This window comes from Schistocerca piceifrons, chromosome 1 (genome assembly GCF_021461385.2).
Source record: "Schistocerca piceifrons isolate TAMUIC-IGC-003096 chromosome 1, iqSchPice1.1, whole genome shotgun sequence".
NCBI classification, from domain to species: Eukaryota; Metazoa; Arthropoda; class Insecta; order Orthoptera; family Acrididae; genus Schistocerca; species Schistocerca piceifrons.
Genome location: NC_060138.1, coordinates 1,207,970,064 through 1,207,987,956, shown reverse-complemented (window position 1 = coordinate 1,207,987,956; position 17,893 = coordinate 1,207,970,064). Strand labels below are relative to the sequence as shown.

Here is a 17,893-nt window from a genome sequence, read left to right as displayed (position 1 = left end):
AGAAGTGAGGAGGTTCTTCGCAGAATCAAGGAGTATAGAAATATGTGCAAAACATTCACAAGAAGAAGGGACTGGGTGATAGGACATATGTTAAGACATCAGGGCATAACCGCCATAGTACCTATGGGAGCTGTAGAGAATGGAAGCTGTAGATTGGAATATGTTGTGTTGTTGTGGTCTTCAGTCCTGAGACTGGTTTGATGCAGCTCTCCATGCTACTCTATCCTGAGCAAGCTTCTTCATCTCCCAGTACCTACTGCAACCTAAATCCTTCTGAATCTGCTTAGTGTATTCATCTCTTGGTCTCCCTCTACGATTTTTACCCTCCACGCTGTCTCCAATGCTAAATTTGTGATCCCTTGATGCCTCAGAACATGTCCTACCAACCGATCCCTTCTTCTAGTCAAGTTGTGCCACAAACTTCTCTTCTCCCCAATCCCATTCAATACCTCCTCATTAGTTACGTGATCTACCCACCTTATCTTCAGCATTCTTCTGTAGCACCACATTTCGAAAGCTTCTATTCTCTTCTTGTCCAAACTAGTTATCGTCCATGTTTCACTTCCATACATGGCTACACTCCATACAAATACTTTCAGAAACGACTTCCTGACACTTAAATCTATACTCGATGTTAACAAATTTCTCTTCTTCAGAAACGATTTCCTTGCCATTGCCAGTCTACATTTTATATCCTCTCTACTTCGACCATCATCAGTTATTTTACTCTCTAAATAGCAAAACTCCTTTACTACTTTAAGTGTCTCATTTCCTAATCTAATTCCCTCAACATCACCCGATTTAATTTGACTACATTCCATTATCCTTGTTTTGCTTTTGTTGATGTTCATCTTATATCCTCCTTTCAAGACACTGTCCATTCCGTTCAACTGCTCTTCCAAGTCCTTTGCTGTCTCTGACAGAATTACAATGTCATCGGCGAACCTCAAAGTTTTTATTTCTTCTCCATGGATTTTAATACCTACTCCGAATTTTTCTTTTGTTTCCTTTACTGCTTGCTCAATATACAGATTGAATAAGATCGGGGACAGGCAACACCCCTGTCTCACTCCTTTCCCAACCACTGCTTCCCTTTCATGCCGCTCGACTCTTATAACTGCCATCTGCTTTCTGTACAAATTGTAAATAGCCTTTCGCTCCCTGTATTTTACCCCCGCAACCTTCAGAATTTGAAAGAGAGTATTCCAGTTAACATTGTCAAAAGCTTTCTCTAAGTCTACAAATGCTAGAAACGTAGGTTTTCCTTTTCTTAATCTTTGTTCTAAGATAAGTCGTAAGGTTAGTATTGCCTCACGTGTTCCAACATTTCTACGGAATCCAAACTGATCTTCCCCGAGGTCCGCTTCTACCAGTTTTTCAATTCGTCTGTAAAGAATTCGCGTTAGTATTTTGCAGCTGTGACTTATTAAACTGATAGTTCGGTAATTTTCACATCTGTCAACACCTGCTTTCTTTGGGATTGGAATTATTATATTCTTCTTGAAGTCTGAGGGTATTTCGCCTGTCTCATACATCTTGCTCACCAGATGGTAGAGTTTTGTCATGACTGGCTCTCCCAAGGCCATCAGTAGTTCTAATGGAATGTTGTCTATTCCCGGGGCCTTGTTTCGACTCAGGTCTTTCAGTGCTCTGTCAAACTCTTCACGCAGTATCTTATCTCCCATTTCGTCTTCATCTACGTCCTCTTCCATTTCCATAATATTGTCCTCAAGTACATCGCCCTTGTATAAACCCTCTATATACTCCTTCCACCTTTCTGCCTTCCCTTCTTTGCTTAGAACTGGGTTTCCATCTGAGCTCTTGATATTCATACAAGTGGATCTGTTGTCTCCAAGAAGATTGGAATATATCCAACATAATCGAGAACGCTGGGTGTAAGTCCTACTCTGAGATGAAGAAGTTGTCGTAAGAGAGGAAGTTGTGATGGACTGAATGACACCAGTCACACGGCTATAATATTATGTAAGTGTTGGTTACCTGTAAGACAAAACTTGGTGCAATTTACACATGAAGAAGGCATATGCCATATCTGTAGTGAGTGATGGTCTCTGAGTAGTGTTAGCTTGGGTTCTTCCATGGCTGTACGCAGAGTACATGTAATGTACAACACAGTACACACATATAGCAGATCTGCAGAACCAACTACATATGGGTGCACTTGAAACTTCGCTTCAGGTTAAAACTGTATGCCGGACTGGGATCGAACCTGGGACGTTTGTCTATCGTGGGCAAGTGCTCTACCGACTGTGCTATCCAATTACCAGTCATGACCTGCAACCAGATTAATTGTGTAGCCACCCAATCACCGTGGACGGGTGCTGGCTGTTTCTCTGTAACTCGAAGACTTCTTCTGGTTTCCTAGGACGAATAAACTGGTGCGTGACAGGCATTTCCAGAATGGCGACGGGGTGGAATCTCTGCTGAGCAGCAAAAACGAACCAATGTGTCCGTCACGTCATCTGTCGTTGGGGAAAATGTGTCGCATTATTATTGACGAGAAAAATACGTTCAGACTGAGCATTATTATACACGTTTATACAAGCCTTACAAGTTTCAGTTTTGGCTAAGTTTTCATTGAAACTTCCTGGCAGATTAAAACTGTGTGCCCGACCGAGACTCGAACTCGGAACCTTTGCCTTTCGAGGGCAAGTGCTCTACCATCTGAGCTACCGAAGCACGACTCACGCCCGGTCCTCACAGCTTTACTTCTGCCAGTATCTCGTCTCCTACCTTCCAAACTTTACAGAAGTTCTCCTGCGAACCTTGCAGAACTAGCACTCCTGAAAGAAAGGATACTGCGGAGACATGGCTTAGCCACAGCCTGGGGGATGTTTCCAGAATGCGATTTTCACTCTGCAGCGGAGTGTGCGCTGATATGAAACTTCATGTCTCCGCAGTATCCTTTTTTTCAGGAGTGCTAGTTCTGCAAGGTTCGCAGGAGAACTTCTGTAAAGTTTGGAAGGTAGGAGACGAGATACTGGCAGAAGTAAAGCTGTGAGGACCGGGCGTGAGTCGTGCTTCGGTAGCTCAGATGGTAGAGCACTTGCCCGCGAAAGGCAAAGGTTCCGAGTTCGAGTCTCGGTCGGACACACAGTTTTAATCTGCCAGGAAGTTTCATATCAGCGCACACTCCGCTGCAGAGTGAAAATCTCATTCTGGTAAGTTTTCATTCTCTTCGCTCACGATGTAGTATGGTATTTCTTACATACTTGCCGACATAGAATACCTTTCCACTCTTCTGTATGCTCGTGAAATTTTTTGTTGGCACATATTTTATGTGAAATTCGTATTTTGCCAGTATTGTTGTTACATGCCTCTGGTTCCTACATTCTTTGGCTCAGTTGTTATCCAGCATGGCTTATGTGTTGTAGAACTCTTGGTTTGTCTCCGTCATTTTCCGATCGATGATGTTAATTAGTTTCTGACATGGTCCTGTTGAAGATATCCATTGTTGTAAACTGATGACTCCAGTGAAATAAGCCTCTTTCATGAGTCGGGATGGCGTGGTTTCTCCCGTTCTGTAGTATCCTTTTTATGAACACTATTTTCTGTTCTTTTCCTATCGCCGATCTTAGGGTTTTTTCCACATGCTTCTAATCCATACGTTATAACCCGCACCAAGTCGCTTTTTGTAATGTCATCGCTGGGCTTTTCACAGACTGGTTATGTTCAAGATATTCTACGAGGCTTTTATGCCTGCTGCTGCTCTTTTCTGAATATGCATGCCGAAAGGTGCCGCTGATGCCTCTAATGTAATTCCCAAGTATTTATATTTCCCAAATATTTGTTGTGGCTCATTGTATAAGTGTGTCGCGTTAAAGGATGAATATGTGGAGAACGGCTAGCATCATTTTCAAGTTGAAGGTTGTAGCTTGATTTTTTCGGGCCGATAAAGCTTCGTAGCTACACCTCGTGTTCCACATCTGGTCACATGATGGCATTATAAATTTGATCGTCTGTCATAAGTCAGCGCGAAGAAGTATCCTTGTTGATCTTCCTATTATTCAAATGGTGCAAATGGCTCTGTGTACAATGGGACTTAAACATCTGAGGTCATCAGTCCCTAGACATAGAACTACTTAAACCTAACTAACCTAAGGATATCACACACATCCGCGCCTGAGGCAGGATTCGAACCTGCGACCGAAGCGGCAGCGCGGTTCCGGACTGAAGCGCCTAGAACCGCTCGGCCACAGAGGCCGGCGTTCCTATTATTTCCGGCTCACGCTGCAAACAGAAAGTACAAGATCCCACTATCGGTTTAGTAGCAGCCCGATGTGTGTACATTCCTGCCCGCTATGTGGCACTGCTTATGGCGTCCCATGGCCCAGATTAGGAAAACTATAATTTCTTAACTATTTTTGCACGATATTAAGCAATTATATTTGCCATATGTAAAAGAATCTCTACTGGAAGTCAAGGAATAATGTGGTTATACAGAAAAACTATAATCTTTAACATAAGTATTATTACGGGGTGTTCAAAAAGTCTCTCCGCTGTGCCATATGATTGTTAGCCGCGCGTGCCGTATGATTTTTCGGCTGCCTGGGTTACTTCCCTTCAAGTGGACCTTCCCAGTGATATTCTGTAGCCATCCATACTAGAACTTGTGTTAAGTGAAATACTAAACGGTTATTTTCAACAAGATGGCGCAACCACGCATACAGCTCGCACTTCAATGTCACTGCTTGCTGATGTTTTGCCGGCCGTTGTGGCCGTGCAGTTCTAGGCGCTTCAGTCCGGAACCGCGTTGCTGCTACGGTCGCAGGTTCGAATCCTGCCTCGGGCATGGGTGTGTGTGTGTGATGTCCTTAGGTTAGTTAAGTTTAAGTAGTTCTAAGTCTAGGGGACTGATGACCTCAGATGTTAAGTCCCATAGTGCTCAGAGCCATTTGAACCAGTTTTGCTGATGTTTTTGGTGATCACATAATTACACAGGGACTTTGGTCTCCACGATCGCCTGACCTAACACCACCTGACTTTTTCGTCTGGGTTGCAGCGAAAGCAACTGTCAATAAAAACCGTCCAAAATTCACCGATGAATTGGAAACTCCAATATCCACTTTCACTGCTTCTGTTACAGAAGAAATGTTACAGCTTGTGTTTGGAACTTGATTAGACGAATTGAACTGTGTATTCAACAACGGGGCGGGGGGGGGGGCAAATTTCAACATGTAGTGTGAAAATTTGTAAGTAAAAGTGAATATTCAATAAATTAATAACTTGTATTTCACTGAGTTTCAATTCGGTATATTCACTGTCGCATACGGCATGCGCAGCTAACAGAAATATAGCACTGCGGAGAGACTTTTTGAACACCCCGTATCATCTTTGGTCTTTTTGGCATCGGCGTGAAACAAAAAGAGCCAGACTCTGTCTTGCTTTGTCTTGTTCGGATAGGACGACATTGCGCGCAATCTACATAATAATGTGTGTTCATATTTCATTATTTGAGCAGTGAGCTCCAATGTATGTCTTAAGTATTGCTGTTGTTAATTTTAACTGTAACCTGCACCACATATCCCGTTTGCCTGTCCCATCATTTTTAAAATAATTTCAGACGCCGAGCCGGCAGCAAGCTGAACATCGCTGGACGGCGGCAATTGGTCGCCTTTAAAAATGGTTCAAATGGATCTGAGCACTATGGGACTTAACATCTGTGGTCATCAGTCCCCTAGAACTTAGAACTACTTAAACCTAACTAAGGACACCACACACATCCATGCCCGAGGCAGGATTCGAACCTGCGACCGTAGCAGTCGCGCGGTTCCGGACTGCGCGCCTAGAACCGCTAGACCACCGCGGCCGGCGGTCGCCTTTAAGCGGCAATTTCAAATTATTGTAATTATTATCCCGTTCTATCCACAGGCGACGCTGGAGACAGACGACATTACCTATTTCCTTCATGATCTATAGCAAACTGACATTTTCCAAGTACTTAACGATTTATTTAGACGATTTATGTTACTTGCAATAACACAGACTGGGCTTGCACTAAGACGTAATTAAATCACACGTAGGTCCTTACGTTCCGAAAATGGTGAAATACTTTTTTAGTGTGTATATATCCTATAATGATTAACTGTTTTTGAGCACGGATTCGTCTAAGTAACTTCAATAATTATGCAGGATCCCATGCTACATTTTTGTATCAGTAAAATGTAAAAACGATCCGTGCCTTCGCATATCTTTGCAGTAAAACCAAAATCAAATTAAAAATAAAATATAAATACAGTCACAGTCCATTCAGCAACACACACATTAACAGGGTATATATTACACAACTGGCCATTAAAATTGCTACACCAAGACGAAACGCAGATGATAAACGGGTATTCATTGGACAAATATATTATACTAGAAGTGACATGTGATTACATTTTCACGCAATTTGGGTGCATAGATCCTGAGAAATCAATACCCAGAACAACCACCTCTCGCCGTAATAACGGCCTCGATACGCCTGGGCATTGAGTCAAACAGAGCTTGGATGGCGTGTACAAATACAGTTGCCCACGCAGCTTCAACACGATACCACAGTTCATCAAGAGTAGTGACTGGCGTATTGTGACGAGTCAGTTGCACAGCCACCATTGACCAGACGTTTTCAATTGGTGAGAGATCTGGAGAATGTGCTGGCCAGGGCAGCAGTCGAACATTTTCTGTATCCAGAAAGGCCCGTACAGGACCGGCAACATGCGGTCGTGCATTATCCTGCTGAAATGTAGGGTTTCGCAGGGATCGAATGAAGGGTAGAGCCACGGGTCGTAACACGTCTGAAATGTAACGTCCACTGTTCACAGTGCCGTCAATGCGAACAAGAGATGACCGAGACGTGTAACAACAAATAGCACCCCATACCATCACACTGGGTGATACACCACTATGGCGATGACGAATACACGCTTCCAATGTGAGTTCACCGCGATGTCGCCAAACACGGATGCGACCATCATGATGCTGTAAACACAACCTGGATTCATCCGAAAAAAAAATGACTTTTGCCATTCGTGCACCCAGGTTCGTCGTTGAGTACACCATCGCAGGCGCTCCTGTCTGTGATTCAGTGTCAAGGGTAACCGCAGCCGTGGTCTCCGAGCTGATAGTCCATGCTGCTGCAAACGTCGTCGAACTGTTCGTGCAGATGGTTGTTGTCTTGCAAACGTCCCCATCTGTTGACTCAGGGATCGAGACGTGGCTGCACGATCCGTTACAGCCATGCGGATAACATGCCTGTCATGTCGACTGCTAGCGATATGAGGCCGTTGGGATCCAGCACGGCGTTCCGTATTACCCTCCTGAACCCACCGATTCCATATTCTGCTAACAGTCATTGGATCTCGACCAACGCGAGCAGCAGTGTGGCGATACTATAAACCGCAATCGCGATAGGCTACAATCTGACCTTTATCAAAGTTGGAAACGAGATGGAACCCATTTCTCCTCCTTAGATGAGGCATCACAACAACGTTTCACCAGGCAACGCCGATCAAGTGCTGTTGGTGTATGAGAAATCGGTTGGCAACATTCCTCATGTCAGCACGTTGTAGGTGTCGCCACCGGCGCCAACCTTGTGTGAATGCTCTGAAAAGCTAATCATTTGCATATCACAACATCTTCTTCCTGTCGGTTAAATTTCGCGTCTGCAGCACGTCATCTTCGTGGTGTAGCAATTTTAATGGCCAGTCGAGTATATATCACTGCATGCTCAACAATATAGGGAGCGAGTATAGAGCACAGATTTCCCTCAAGAGCTGTCAGTGCACAGCTGTACAAACTGTTTCACGCTACCCTCAAACATCAGGGTCACCATTCTTGGATTTAAACGACAATACTCCCTGATACACGTCGGGTGTTTCACGCATTCCAACACCTTGCCCGCTAACTGAAACTGGAGCACGCAGCGAAGCAAGGCTCCAAGGTGACGCGCCTACTGTGCAACAATGGCCACCGGCCTGGAACCAGTCTGGCGCTGGAGTGGCGGTCCCTGTCGGCCCTCCTGGAGCAGTTAACGACGGCGGCCGGGGAAACCTCGGCTGCTTCCGGCTGGCCGGTCCAACACAATGGCTGCCAAACGAGCAGCAAGTGGGCGACCAGAGCCCGCGTACTGCGGCCAGGCGACGGCTCCACGAACTCAGCACACGTCACACGTCTCCACGCAGTCTCGCTGCGAGTTATCTCGGGTGAGCAGACAGCAAGGGGGCGCAGCACCTGCTGGCCAGCACTAGAGATAGGGGATCCGCTCCTGAACTGATTCATAGAGTTGAATCTTTCAAAGGAGTGAACAATCAGTGATTCAGAAAAAAAGAACGGTAGCTCCAAACGTTTCCCACAGCAGAGAGAGAGAGACAGAGAGAGAGAGAGAGAGAGAGAGAGAGAGAGAGAGTCGGAGCAGACCAGCGGGGCCTCTGCTGGTCGGAGCACACTGCACGCCACACAACACAGCCAGCGCCGGCCTCTGCCCTGCTTCTGCCTTGGCTGCCTGCATTGTGCAGTGCCCCATTGGATTTTGTGTTTCACATATGCCGTGCCGTCTCTGTGCTTCATCTGCCGCGTGCAGTGTCTGGCGCACCTTATAACTTAGCATCGCACTCTGTCAGCGATCGTTTCAGTCGCACGTCCTGCCCTCTGGGCAGTTGATGCGAGCAACAGGACAGAGAGCCACCTAGCGGATAACATAAGAACTACTTGCAACAACCTGCTCGCAAGAGAACGGACGATTTGTCTCGGAGCGGGTGAGTTCACCGCTCCCCCCACCCTCGGAACTCGCCCGCTCAACGCTCACCCCACCGTCTCGACTCTAGCCAGAGCGTTGAGCAAAGCGACTCAGGTGTCACTCTGGTCTCTGCGGTCTCGGCTCACGCAGTAATACAGCTCGCGGCTCGACCTGCTCGACTCAGCGGCTCTGCATCGGAGTTCGTCTCTACTGGATATTGTTCTTCGTAGTAATACCGCTACGTATATTACATTATTATGTTATGTATACATCATTTGTTTTTATTTTATTTTTATTTGTTTAAACTGATCAGATTAGGTTCCTGACGACTCCTCTTACTATAGGATTTTTATTATGGACACTCGAATTTACGCTTTAATTACGAGCAAACCGATAAACGTATAGCAAAACGTGATACACCAATATTTTCCTTGTTTTATTCTGCATAAGGCTATATGCAGCACTTTAGTCTTACAGTCAAATTTATCTATATATTTTTTCTTATTCTGGTACGGATTTTGCGATTTTAGGCGTCTTCGGAAGGAAACGTTCACTTTAAAAATATATGGCTTGCGATGTATTTGTACGAGGTTAATGAAATTTTAATACATTGTAGCCAAATATATTGTTAATGTAAATCTCAAGTTACAACATTTTCCGATCACCCAAAAAACCACGATAGTGCAAAATAAATCAATAATCAAAAACTTTGTCATATCGTGGAAATTTCAATAAACAATACAAAATTCTTACTCATTATCTGTGTTACTTCAAAATAGGATCAAATAAGATCAAAATACAGGTATAGTACTGGAACAAACCATGTTTAAAGGGCAATGTGCCTTCCATTTATTTTCTATTGTGAATGAGTGGTGAGTCATGAAAAAGAGCTAGTTCATTTCAGGGAGTGAACAGTTCTGATCTGATCTCTGAAAAGAACAGTTTTGCCCATCTCTAGTCAGCACAGGCTTTCTGTCGGTACTCTTGTACTGAAGTACCACAAGGCTGTGCCCGTCTGACTTCTAGGAATGCGCTAGGGGGTTCATGAAGATGGTGGTTTGGTTAGTGTGCGTGTTTTCGAGTAAATGTTTGTTTTGTGTGTGTGTTTGTGTGTTTTAAATGTCCCTAAAGTGGCGCGTAAGGGTTAGTTTAGGTCTTTTATGCCGAAGGTCTGGATGTTCGCAGCCTAAATTTCGAATGAGGAGATGGGGCGATCTTTGTGTCCTCTCATAAAGTTTGGCAGATTTTTCCTTTATGAGGGAATAGATGGTGGGGTGATCTAAGAATTCTCTGATTTGTGTGTTGCGGACGTATCTGTCAGCACCTGTGATTACTCTGAAGGTTTTATTTTGTAGCCGTTGTAGCCTTGAAGTGAGGTGTCTGACGCCATTGACCACACTTCCGAGCCATACAAAATGACCGGAAGCATGAGTTGGCGCCGGAGAAGCATTTTGCAATTCAAGGTGAGTCCTTCACCCTTCAGAAGAGGGTGTAGTTGGGACAGGAGCGCGCACCCTTTGTTTGCCGCTTTATTGATGCGTTGTCTCCATGTTGAGGCGGTTGTCGATCTGCATCCCGAGGTAGGTAATGCGCTGGTCAGCTGGCCGCCAAAGCGGCACATGTGTTCCGCTAAGTGCAGCCACTATACAGCAGCTGCTGCTCCTTGGATGAAATGTCACGTGCGCTCCTTATTATTATTATTATTATTATGTGTTTTGCCTGTCTGGATAGCCGAGTGCGTTAAACACGCCGCTTCCGGAATTCGGGCAGTGCGCCGGCCCTGGTTCGAATCCGCCGGGCGGATTAACGACGAGGAAAGGTGTGTCGGCCAGCCTGGATGCAGGTTCTAGATGGCTTCCCACATCCGGTCTACGTGAATACCGGGCTCATTCCCAAATGCCGCCTCAGTTACACGATTTGCGAACACTTTGAAAAAAATTCGGATTCTGTACATGGGTATCACTACATGGAGACGCCTGTGGTACACATATTTCGTCCTGAGATGTGGAATGGTGAAGGGCAACCGGTCACCGCCTTAAATTAACCATGCCAAATTCCGTAGTAACAATGCCAATCCCACTTAGATGCACACAAAGACACTAGAAGAAGAAGAAGAAGAAGAAGAAGCTTATGTATACATGCAGGCAAGCGACGAATTTAAATTTCTGCCTAGGTGTTCAAATGGTTCAAATGGCTCTGAGCACTACGGGACTTAACATCCGAGGTAATAAGTCCCCTAGAACTTAGAACTACTTAAACCAAGGACATCACACACATCCATGCCCGAGGCGGCAGGATTCGAACCTGCGACCGTAGCGGTCGCGCGTTTCCGGACTGAAGCGCCTAGAACCGCTCGGCCACAGCGGCCGGGGACCTAGGTGTTAAGGGGGAGTATCAGAAGGGGTGAGGCGTGAATGGGAATTTGAATTGAGGAGGGACGCATGGTAGGGTACTCCGTGCAGTTGTGCAAAGCCACTGTGCCAGGGTGGTGTAGTGGTTAGCGCACCTGCCTGGTGAGCACAGTCCCGGGTTCGAAACCCGGCCTTGGTAGAAATTTTCATTCATCGCTTCAGTCTGCGCATATACATCAAAGATATTTGGGACTTGAAAAGGTCTCTGGAACCATATAGTTTCATTTGATTTGAAATCGTTATACTTTTCTCTGCATGTCCTTCTGTGTAACACCTGAAGTGACTTTCGAAAATAGCCGATCATTTCATTTTGTTTTATGCACTTGCAGGGTCAAATGGCTAACTGAGGACACAAGAAATTTTGTTTGAATTAACAACAGAATTTGATTGTGTGTTGCATGCTATACACTCGCAGTAACTAAAGCAATACGGATTTAGCGGAAAAGCTAAACACTGGTACATGAAGCTGAGGGCTATGCGATGTCTACCGGCTGCCGTGTCGAACCTCCGGCAATGGCGTCATCTGGATGTAGTATGGAGGGGGAGAGGGGGGGGAGGGGTGCACGGCATCGTCACTGCGCTCTAACACCTGTTATCACTTTTTCAGACATTCGTACTGATGCTGCTCATTTCAGTATTTTCCCAGCTGGCGCCACTCGCGTGAGTGCATCACGTTCCAGTTCTGTCACTAACGAAAAACTTCGTGCTAGTGAGAGTTTGCCGGCCGCTGTGGCGGAGAGGTTCTAGGCGCTTCAGTCTGGAACCGCGCGACTGCTACGGTCGTAGGTTCGAATCCTGCCTCGGGCATGGATGTGCGTGATGTCCTTAGGTTAGTTAGCTTTAAGTAGTTGTAAGTTCTAGGAGACTGATAACCTCAGATGTTAAGTCCCATAGTGCTCAGAGCCATTTGAACCATTTTCAGAGTGTTTTCATGTCGCGAATCTCACAAGGCAGACTTGCTGAAAGCTCAGCTACGGAAGTGACTCAGTAATACACTTCGTATGAGGAAAACAGGGAACGGAAGATTGCCCTCCGACGTCTAAGAACGGGCGCTGTAAATTAAAGGACGCCACGGTATTGTGCTCTGGACTGTTGCTTTTCTCAATAAAAATCAGTTATCTGCCACTGAACATTTCTTAGATTTGAAAACGACTTAACGAACAGTATAGCAGACAGTGTTAAATCGTGGCTAACCCAAAACACATATAGGCTTCACCGGGACAAAACGCCACAGGTAGTGTTTGACACGGAATCTTGTGGTAGCCCAGTGTTTACTGTCAGAAGGTGATCACATAATCAATGAAGTCCAAGACTTTAAATTATTAGGAGTGAAGACGGATGAAGAAATTCCTTGGAAGTATCATATTCGGGGACTTGTACAGAAACTAAATACTGTTCACAGAATGAACTTCCACTATGCAGCAGAGCGTGCGCTGACATGGAATTCCTGGCAGATTAAAACTGTGTACCGTACCGGATCTCGAATCTGGGACTTTCGCGGACAAGTACCCTACAGACTCGACTATCCAAACGCGTCTCACGATCCTTCACTCCAGCCAGTGCCTCGTCTCCTACGTTGCAAACTGCACAAACGTTCTCCAACATTCTTGGTGGGACTAGCAATCCTGCAAGAAGGGATATTGCGGAGGCATGGCTCCCACTGGCTGGGGAATAGTTTCCAGAATGACTTTCAATCTGCAAGCAAGTTCCAAATCAGCACACACCCCTGTACCGTCCCTGTACATATAATTCCTCGTGGAATTTGTGGGACAAAACGTGGCCTCATTCAAAACGAACTTCCTCAGTCACTCAATCAACACTAGAAGATAAACAATATATGGCTTGGTTCAAATGGCCCTGAGCACTATGCGACTTAACTTCTGAGGTCATCAGTCGCCTAGAACTTAGAACTAATTAAACCTAACTAACCTAAGGACATCACACACATCCATGCCCGAGGCAGGATTCGAACCTGCGACCGTAGCAGCCGCGCGGTTCCGCACTGAAGCGCCTAGAACTGCACGGCCTCACCGGCCGGCGATAAACAATATATACTAGCACAAAAGTTATTTAGCCCTTTCAAAAAATGGTTCAAATGACTCTAAGCACTATGAGATTTAACTGAAGTCATCAGTCCCCTAGACGTAGAACTACTAAAACCTAACTAACCTAAGAAAATCACACACATCCATGCCCGAGGCAGGATTCAAACCTGCGACCGTAGCAGCAGCGCGGTTCGCGACTGAAGCGCCTAGAACCGCTCGGCCACTAGCCGTTTCAATTTCAATAGATTCTCAACACTGAAAAATTTAAATCACGAGGCAAACACTTTAAAATATATATAGTCTTCAAAGGCTTCATTACGCCATACTTGCAGCATAGCATATTCTTTAATATATGTACCACACAAAGTAATGCTTTCTTAGTTGTTTGGCTTTCAATTTTCCTAATTATAAATTATGCACTAATTAGCGTCACGGACAGATATTTTTCGCTCACATGGCCGCATGAAACCTCGCAAACTGAATTACAAACCGAACACCTGCATAACCCGCGCGATCCGCTAGAGATTATTATAAACGCATGGCAGAGGGTAATTTTTATTGCGCCATATGATAATGTGATAATGCATCTTTTCGTCCATTCACATATGGAGTGTGGTAAGGAAGACTAGTTACATAACTATGTGCGGTGTCTTACTACTCTGCTTTTGTCATAGCGCTATCTACAGGGACTGTATTGTAAAGCAAAGAACTCTGTTCATGGGTAGCCCTCTAAAAACAAGACGCTACAATTTTCTACGAAGATTTTTATAAGTTATCTCATAAGGAAATAGAGATGAAAGACACGTTCGTAGCATTTCTCGACTTAGAAAAAAAGCGTTCGACAATGTAAAATGGCTCAAGACGTTTGAAATTCACAGAAAGATATGTGTAAGGCATAGGGACAGATGGGCAATATGCAATATATAAGAGAACTAAGAGGTAAAAATAAGAACAAAACGACAAATCGAAATGCTTGGATTAAAAAGCGTGTAAGACACGGATGCAGTTTTTTTCCACTAGTGCTGAACTGTACACAGTACAACTACTAATGGAAATGAAAGAAAGTATCAAATGTAGGATTTAAAACTCAGGACGAAAGGATATCAATGATAAGATTCGATGATGGCATCGCTATTCTGAGTGAAAGTGAAGATGGATTACATGGAGTGAACAGTCTACTGAGCATATAATATGCATTGAGAGTAAACCAAAGAAAGGCGAAAACAATGGGTAGTAGTAAAATGAGATTAGCGATAACGTTAACATCGAAATTAGGGGACAGGCAGGAGATGAAGGAATTCTACTTTGGGAGCAAAATAGCACACGACTGAACAAAGTGACATAAGAAGCAGACAAGCACAGACACAGAGAAAATTTCTGGCCAAAGGAATTTTACTGGTATCAAACATCTTCCATAATTTGAGGAAGAACTTTCTGAGAACGAACGTTTGGAGCACATCTTTGTAAGTGAGTGAATGAGGGACGGTGGAAAAACCAGAAAAAGAGAACCTAAGCGTCTGAGATGTGAAGGTATAGAAGGAGGTTGAGAAGTAAGAGGACTGGTAAGGAATGAGGAGGTCCTCCACAGAATCACTGAGGACATGTGGAAAACAGTGACAAAAAGAAGGGTCACGGTGATAGGAATAACTTCAACGGAATACGAGGGAGTTGTAGAGGGTGAAAACTGCATGCGAAGAAGAGATTGGAAAGTGTCCAAAAAGTAACAGAGACGTTTGGTGTAAGTCTTACTGTGAAATGAAGGGGAGAGGAAGTGTTTGGTTACGTGAAATCATAACTTGGTTTAGGGTAAACAAAGTCTGATGAAAGAGGTTAAATACTTTGTTGTTTGGGGAACGACATACAGAAAACATATACGCTGCACCGTACCCAGCACTCGAAAACGGTGAATACGAGGTGCATTCAAGTTCTAAGGCCTCCGATTTTTTTTCTAATTAACTGCTCACCGGAAATCGATGAAACTGGCATTACTTCTCGACGTAATCGCCCTGCAGACGTACACATTTTTCACAACGCTGACGCCATGATTCCATGGCAGCGGCGAAGGCTTCTTTAGGAGTCTGTTTTGACCACTGGAAAATCGCTGAGGCAATAGCAGCACGGCTGGTGAATGTGCGGCCACGGAGAGTGTCTTTCATTGTTGGAAAAAGCCAAAAGTCACTAGGAGCCAGGCCAGGTGAGTAGGGACCATGAGGAATCACTTCAAAGTTATCACGAAGAAACTGTTGCGTAACGTTAGCTCGATGTGCGGGTGCGTTGTCTTGGTGAAACAGCACATGCGCAGCCCTTCCCAGACGTTTTTGTTGCAGTGCAGGAAGGAATTTGTTCTTCAAAACATTTTCGTAGGATGCACCTGTTACCGTAGTGCCCTTTGGAACGCAGTGGGTAAGGATTACGCCCTCGCTGTCCCAGAACATGGACACAATCATTTTTTTCAGCACTGGCGGTTACCCGAAATTTTTTTGGTGGCGGTGAATCTGTGTGCTTCCATTGAGCTGACTGGCGTTTTGTTACTGTATTGAAAAATGGCATCCACGTCTCATCCATTGTCACAACCGACGAAAAGAAAGTCCCATTCGTGCTGTCGTTGCACGTCAACATTGCTTGGCAACATGGCACACGGGCAGCCGTGTGGTCGTCCGTCAGCATTCGTGGCACCCACCTGGATGACACTTCTCGCATTTTCAGGTCGTCATGCAGGATTGTGTGCACAGAACCCACAGAAATGCCAACTCTGGAGGCGATCTGTTCAACAGTCATTTGGCGATCCCCCAAAACAATTCTCTCCACTTTCTCGATCATGTCGTCATACCGGCTTGTGCGAGCCCGAGGTTGTTTCGGTTTGTGTCACACAATCTTCTGCCTTCATTAAACTGTCGCACCCACGAATGCACTTTCGACACATCCGTAACTCCATCACCACATGTCTCCTTCAACTGTCAATGAATTTCAATTGGTTTCACACCACGCAAATTCAGAAAACGAATGATTGCACGCTGTCCAAGTAAGGAAAACGTCGCCATTTTAAGTATTTAAAACAGTTCTCATTCTCGCCGCTGGCGGTAAAATTCGATCTGCCGTACGGTGCTGCCATCTCTGGGACGTATTGACAATGAACGCGGCCTCATTTTAAAACAATGCGCATGTTTCTATCTCTTTCCAGTCCGGAGAAAAAAAAAATCGGAGGCCTTAGAACTTGAATGCACCTCGTAAATTCCTGAAACGTTTTGTGTTACGCCTGCAAAAACCTAACCGGTTGAGTACTTGATTAATAAAATCATTATTAACACGTCTAAAGTATTTCCAAATATATCGTTACTATGGATGAAATTAAGATCAAGAATGTTTCTCCAACCTGTTTGCATTGACACAGATATGTCCATAGAACGTTTATGCACAGGGGGGCTAAAGTGAGGGTGTTCCTTCTTGTATAAAGGGGAGCTGGCCAGCTCACCTGGAGAGGAGCCTCGTGTCCTCGATCTGCGTCAGCAGCGCCTCCATTGGGTCCTGGTCGTCGTCGTCGTCCACGTCGTCGTCCCGCGCCACGTCCGCGTCGCCGTCGACGTCCGCGTCATGGTAGCCGGAGGGCCGCGCGCCGCAGGGCATGCCCACGCCAGAGTCCGCTTCGTCCAGGGATCGAAGCTGCGCCTCCCGGCTCGGCGGCCGTCGCTGCGTGCGCAGGAAGTCACCTACGGCAGACACCAGACACCACGCTAGCCATTTACTCTTTGTCCACTTAATTACTGCTTTCTAAAAAACTGGCTCTTATGTGGTTGTACGGGTCGTTGCAATACACCGAACGGACTCTACACATTGGTGCTTTAGTTTTAGCTCTAATTCTACCCCGTAGGTAGTGGTTTGTGCAGTATGCCCGAGATAAAAGCGGCCTCTTGTCAACCACACGCGCAGCCTGTCCTATGGAAATGGGAATGAGCGTTTGGCGTCACTGGCAGGGAGGCCCCTTGCGGGGCAGGTCCGGCCGCCCTGGTGCAGGTCTCATTACATTCGACGCCACATTGGGCGACCTGCGCGCCGGATGGGGATGAAATGGTGATGAAGAAAGCACAACACCCAGTTCCTGAGCGGAGAAAATCCCCGACCCAGCCGGCAACCGAACCCGGGCCTGTAGGACAACGATCCGTCACGCTGACCACTCAGCTATCGGGGCGGACAGCCTGTCCTATAAGATACGAGTATCTCATATAACGGCTAAAAGACGCTCACAGCAATTTTAAGCAACAAGCAAACGGCAAGAACTAGAGATGTGACCATTAACAACAACCGTCACTCGAACGGAAGATCCGTCGAGTGGGAAGCAGGAAAATAAAAAACCTACTTTGCTTACGAAGGAGGGTCGCTTTTTTCTTATCTTGAATTTACTTTGTAATACAACTTAAAGAAGATGGGCTGGGAAAAAAAAGACTTAACGAAGTTCTCCATCATGAAGTACGGTTTTATGGAGGAAGCAGCAAAAACAAAATAGGCAGAACTACAATTGTGGATAAAGATCTAGAAGAAGATCTGGTTTAGTACTGTCCAGCTGTGGAAGCTTCTTTCTTTGGGCTTACTCGTTATGTCTTGAGAAAACTGGGCGAAATTTTCAATTATCCAGATACGTTAGTGTTGCAGTAGAACTTCAACGTACGTTGTTGCAGCGATGGAGACTTCAATATTTTGCTGTC

The 17,893-nt window shown here is 45.4% G+C and overlaps 1 protein-coding gene and 1 non-coding gene across 4 annotated transcripts in view; both read right to left on the bottom strand.

Moving 5' to 3' along the window:
• Positions 1–17,893, bottom strand: part of LOC124802581 (EF-hand calcium-binding domain-containing protein 4B-like) — a 774,205-nt gene that overhangs the window by 65,777 nt on the left and 690,535 nt on the right. For all 3 annotated transcript variants that reach the window (XM_047263472.1, XM_047263455.1, XM_047263464.1), the window contains one exon: positions 16,666–16,900. In XM_047263472.1, coding sequence (XP_047119428.1) covers positions 16,666–16,900 — 235 coding nt within the window. The remainder of the gene's footprint in view (positions 1–16,665; positions 16,901–17,893) is intronic.
• On the bottom strand, positions 2,624–2,698 carry Trnas-cga. Its single transcript has one exon. It is a non-coding gene; the product is annotated as a tRNA-Ser (tRNA).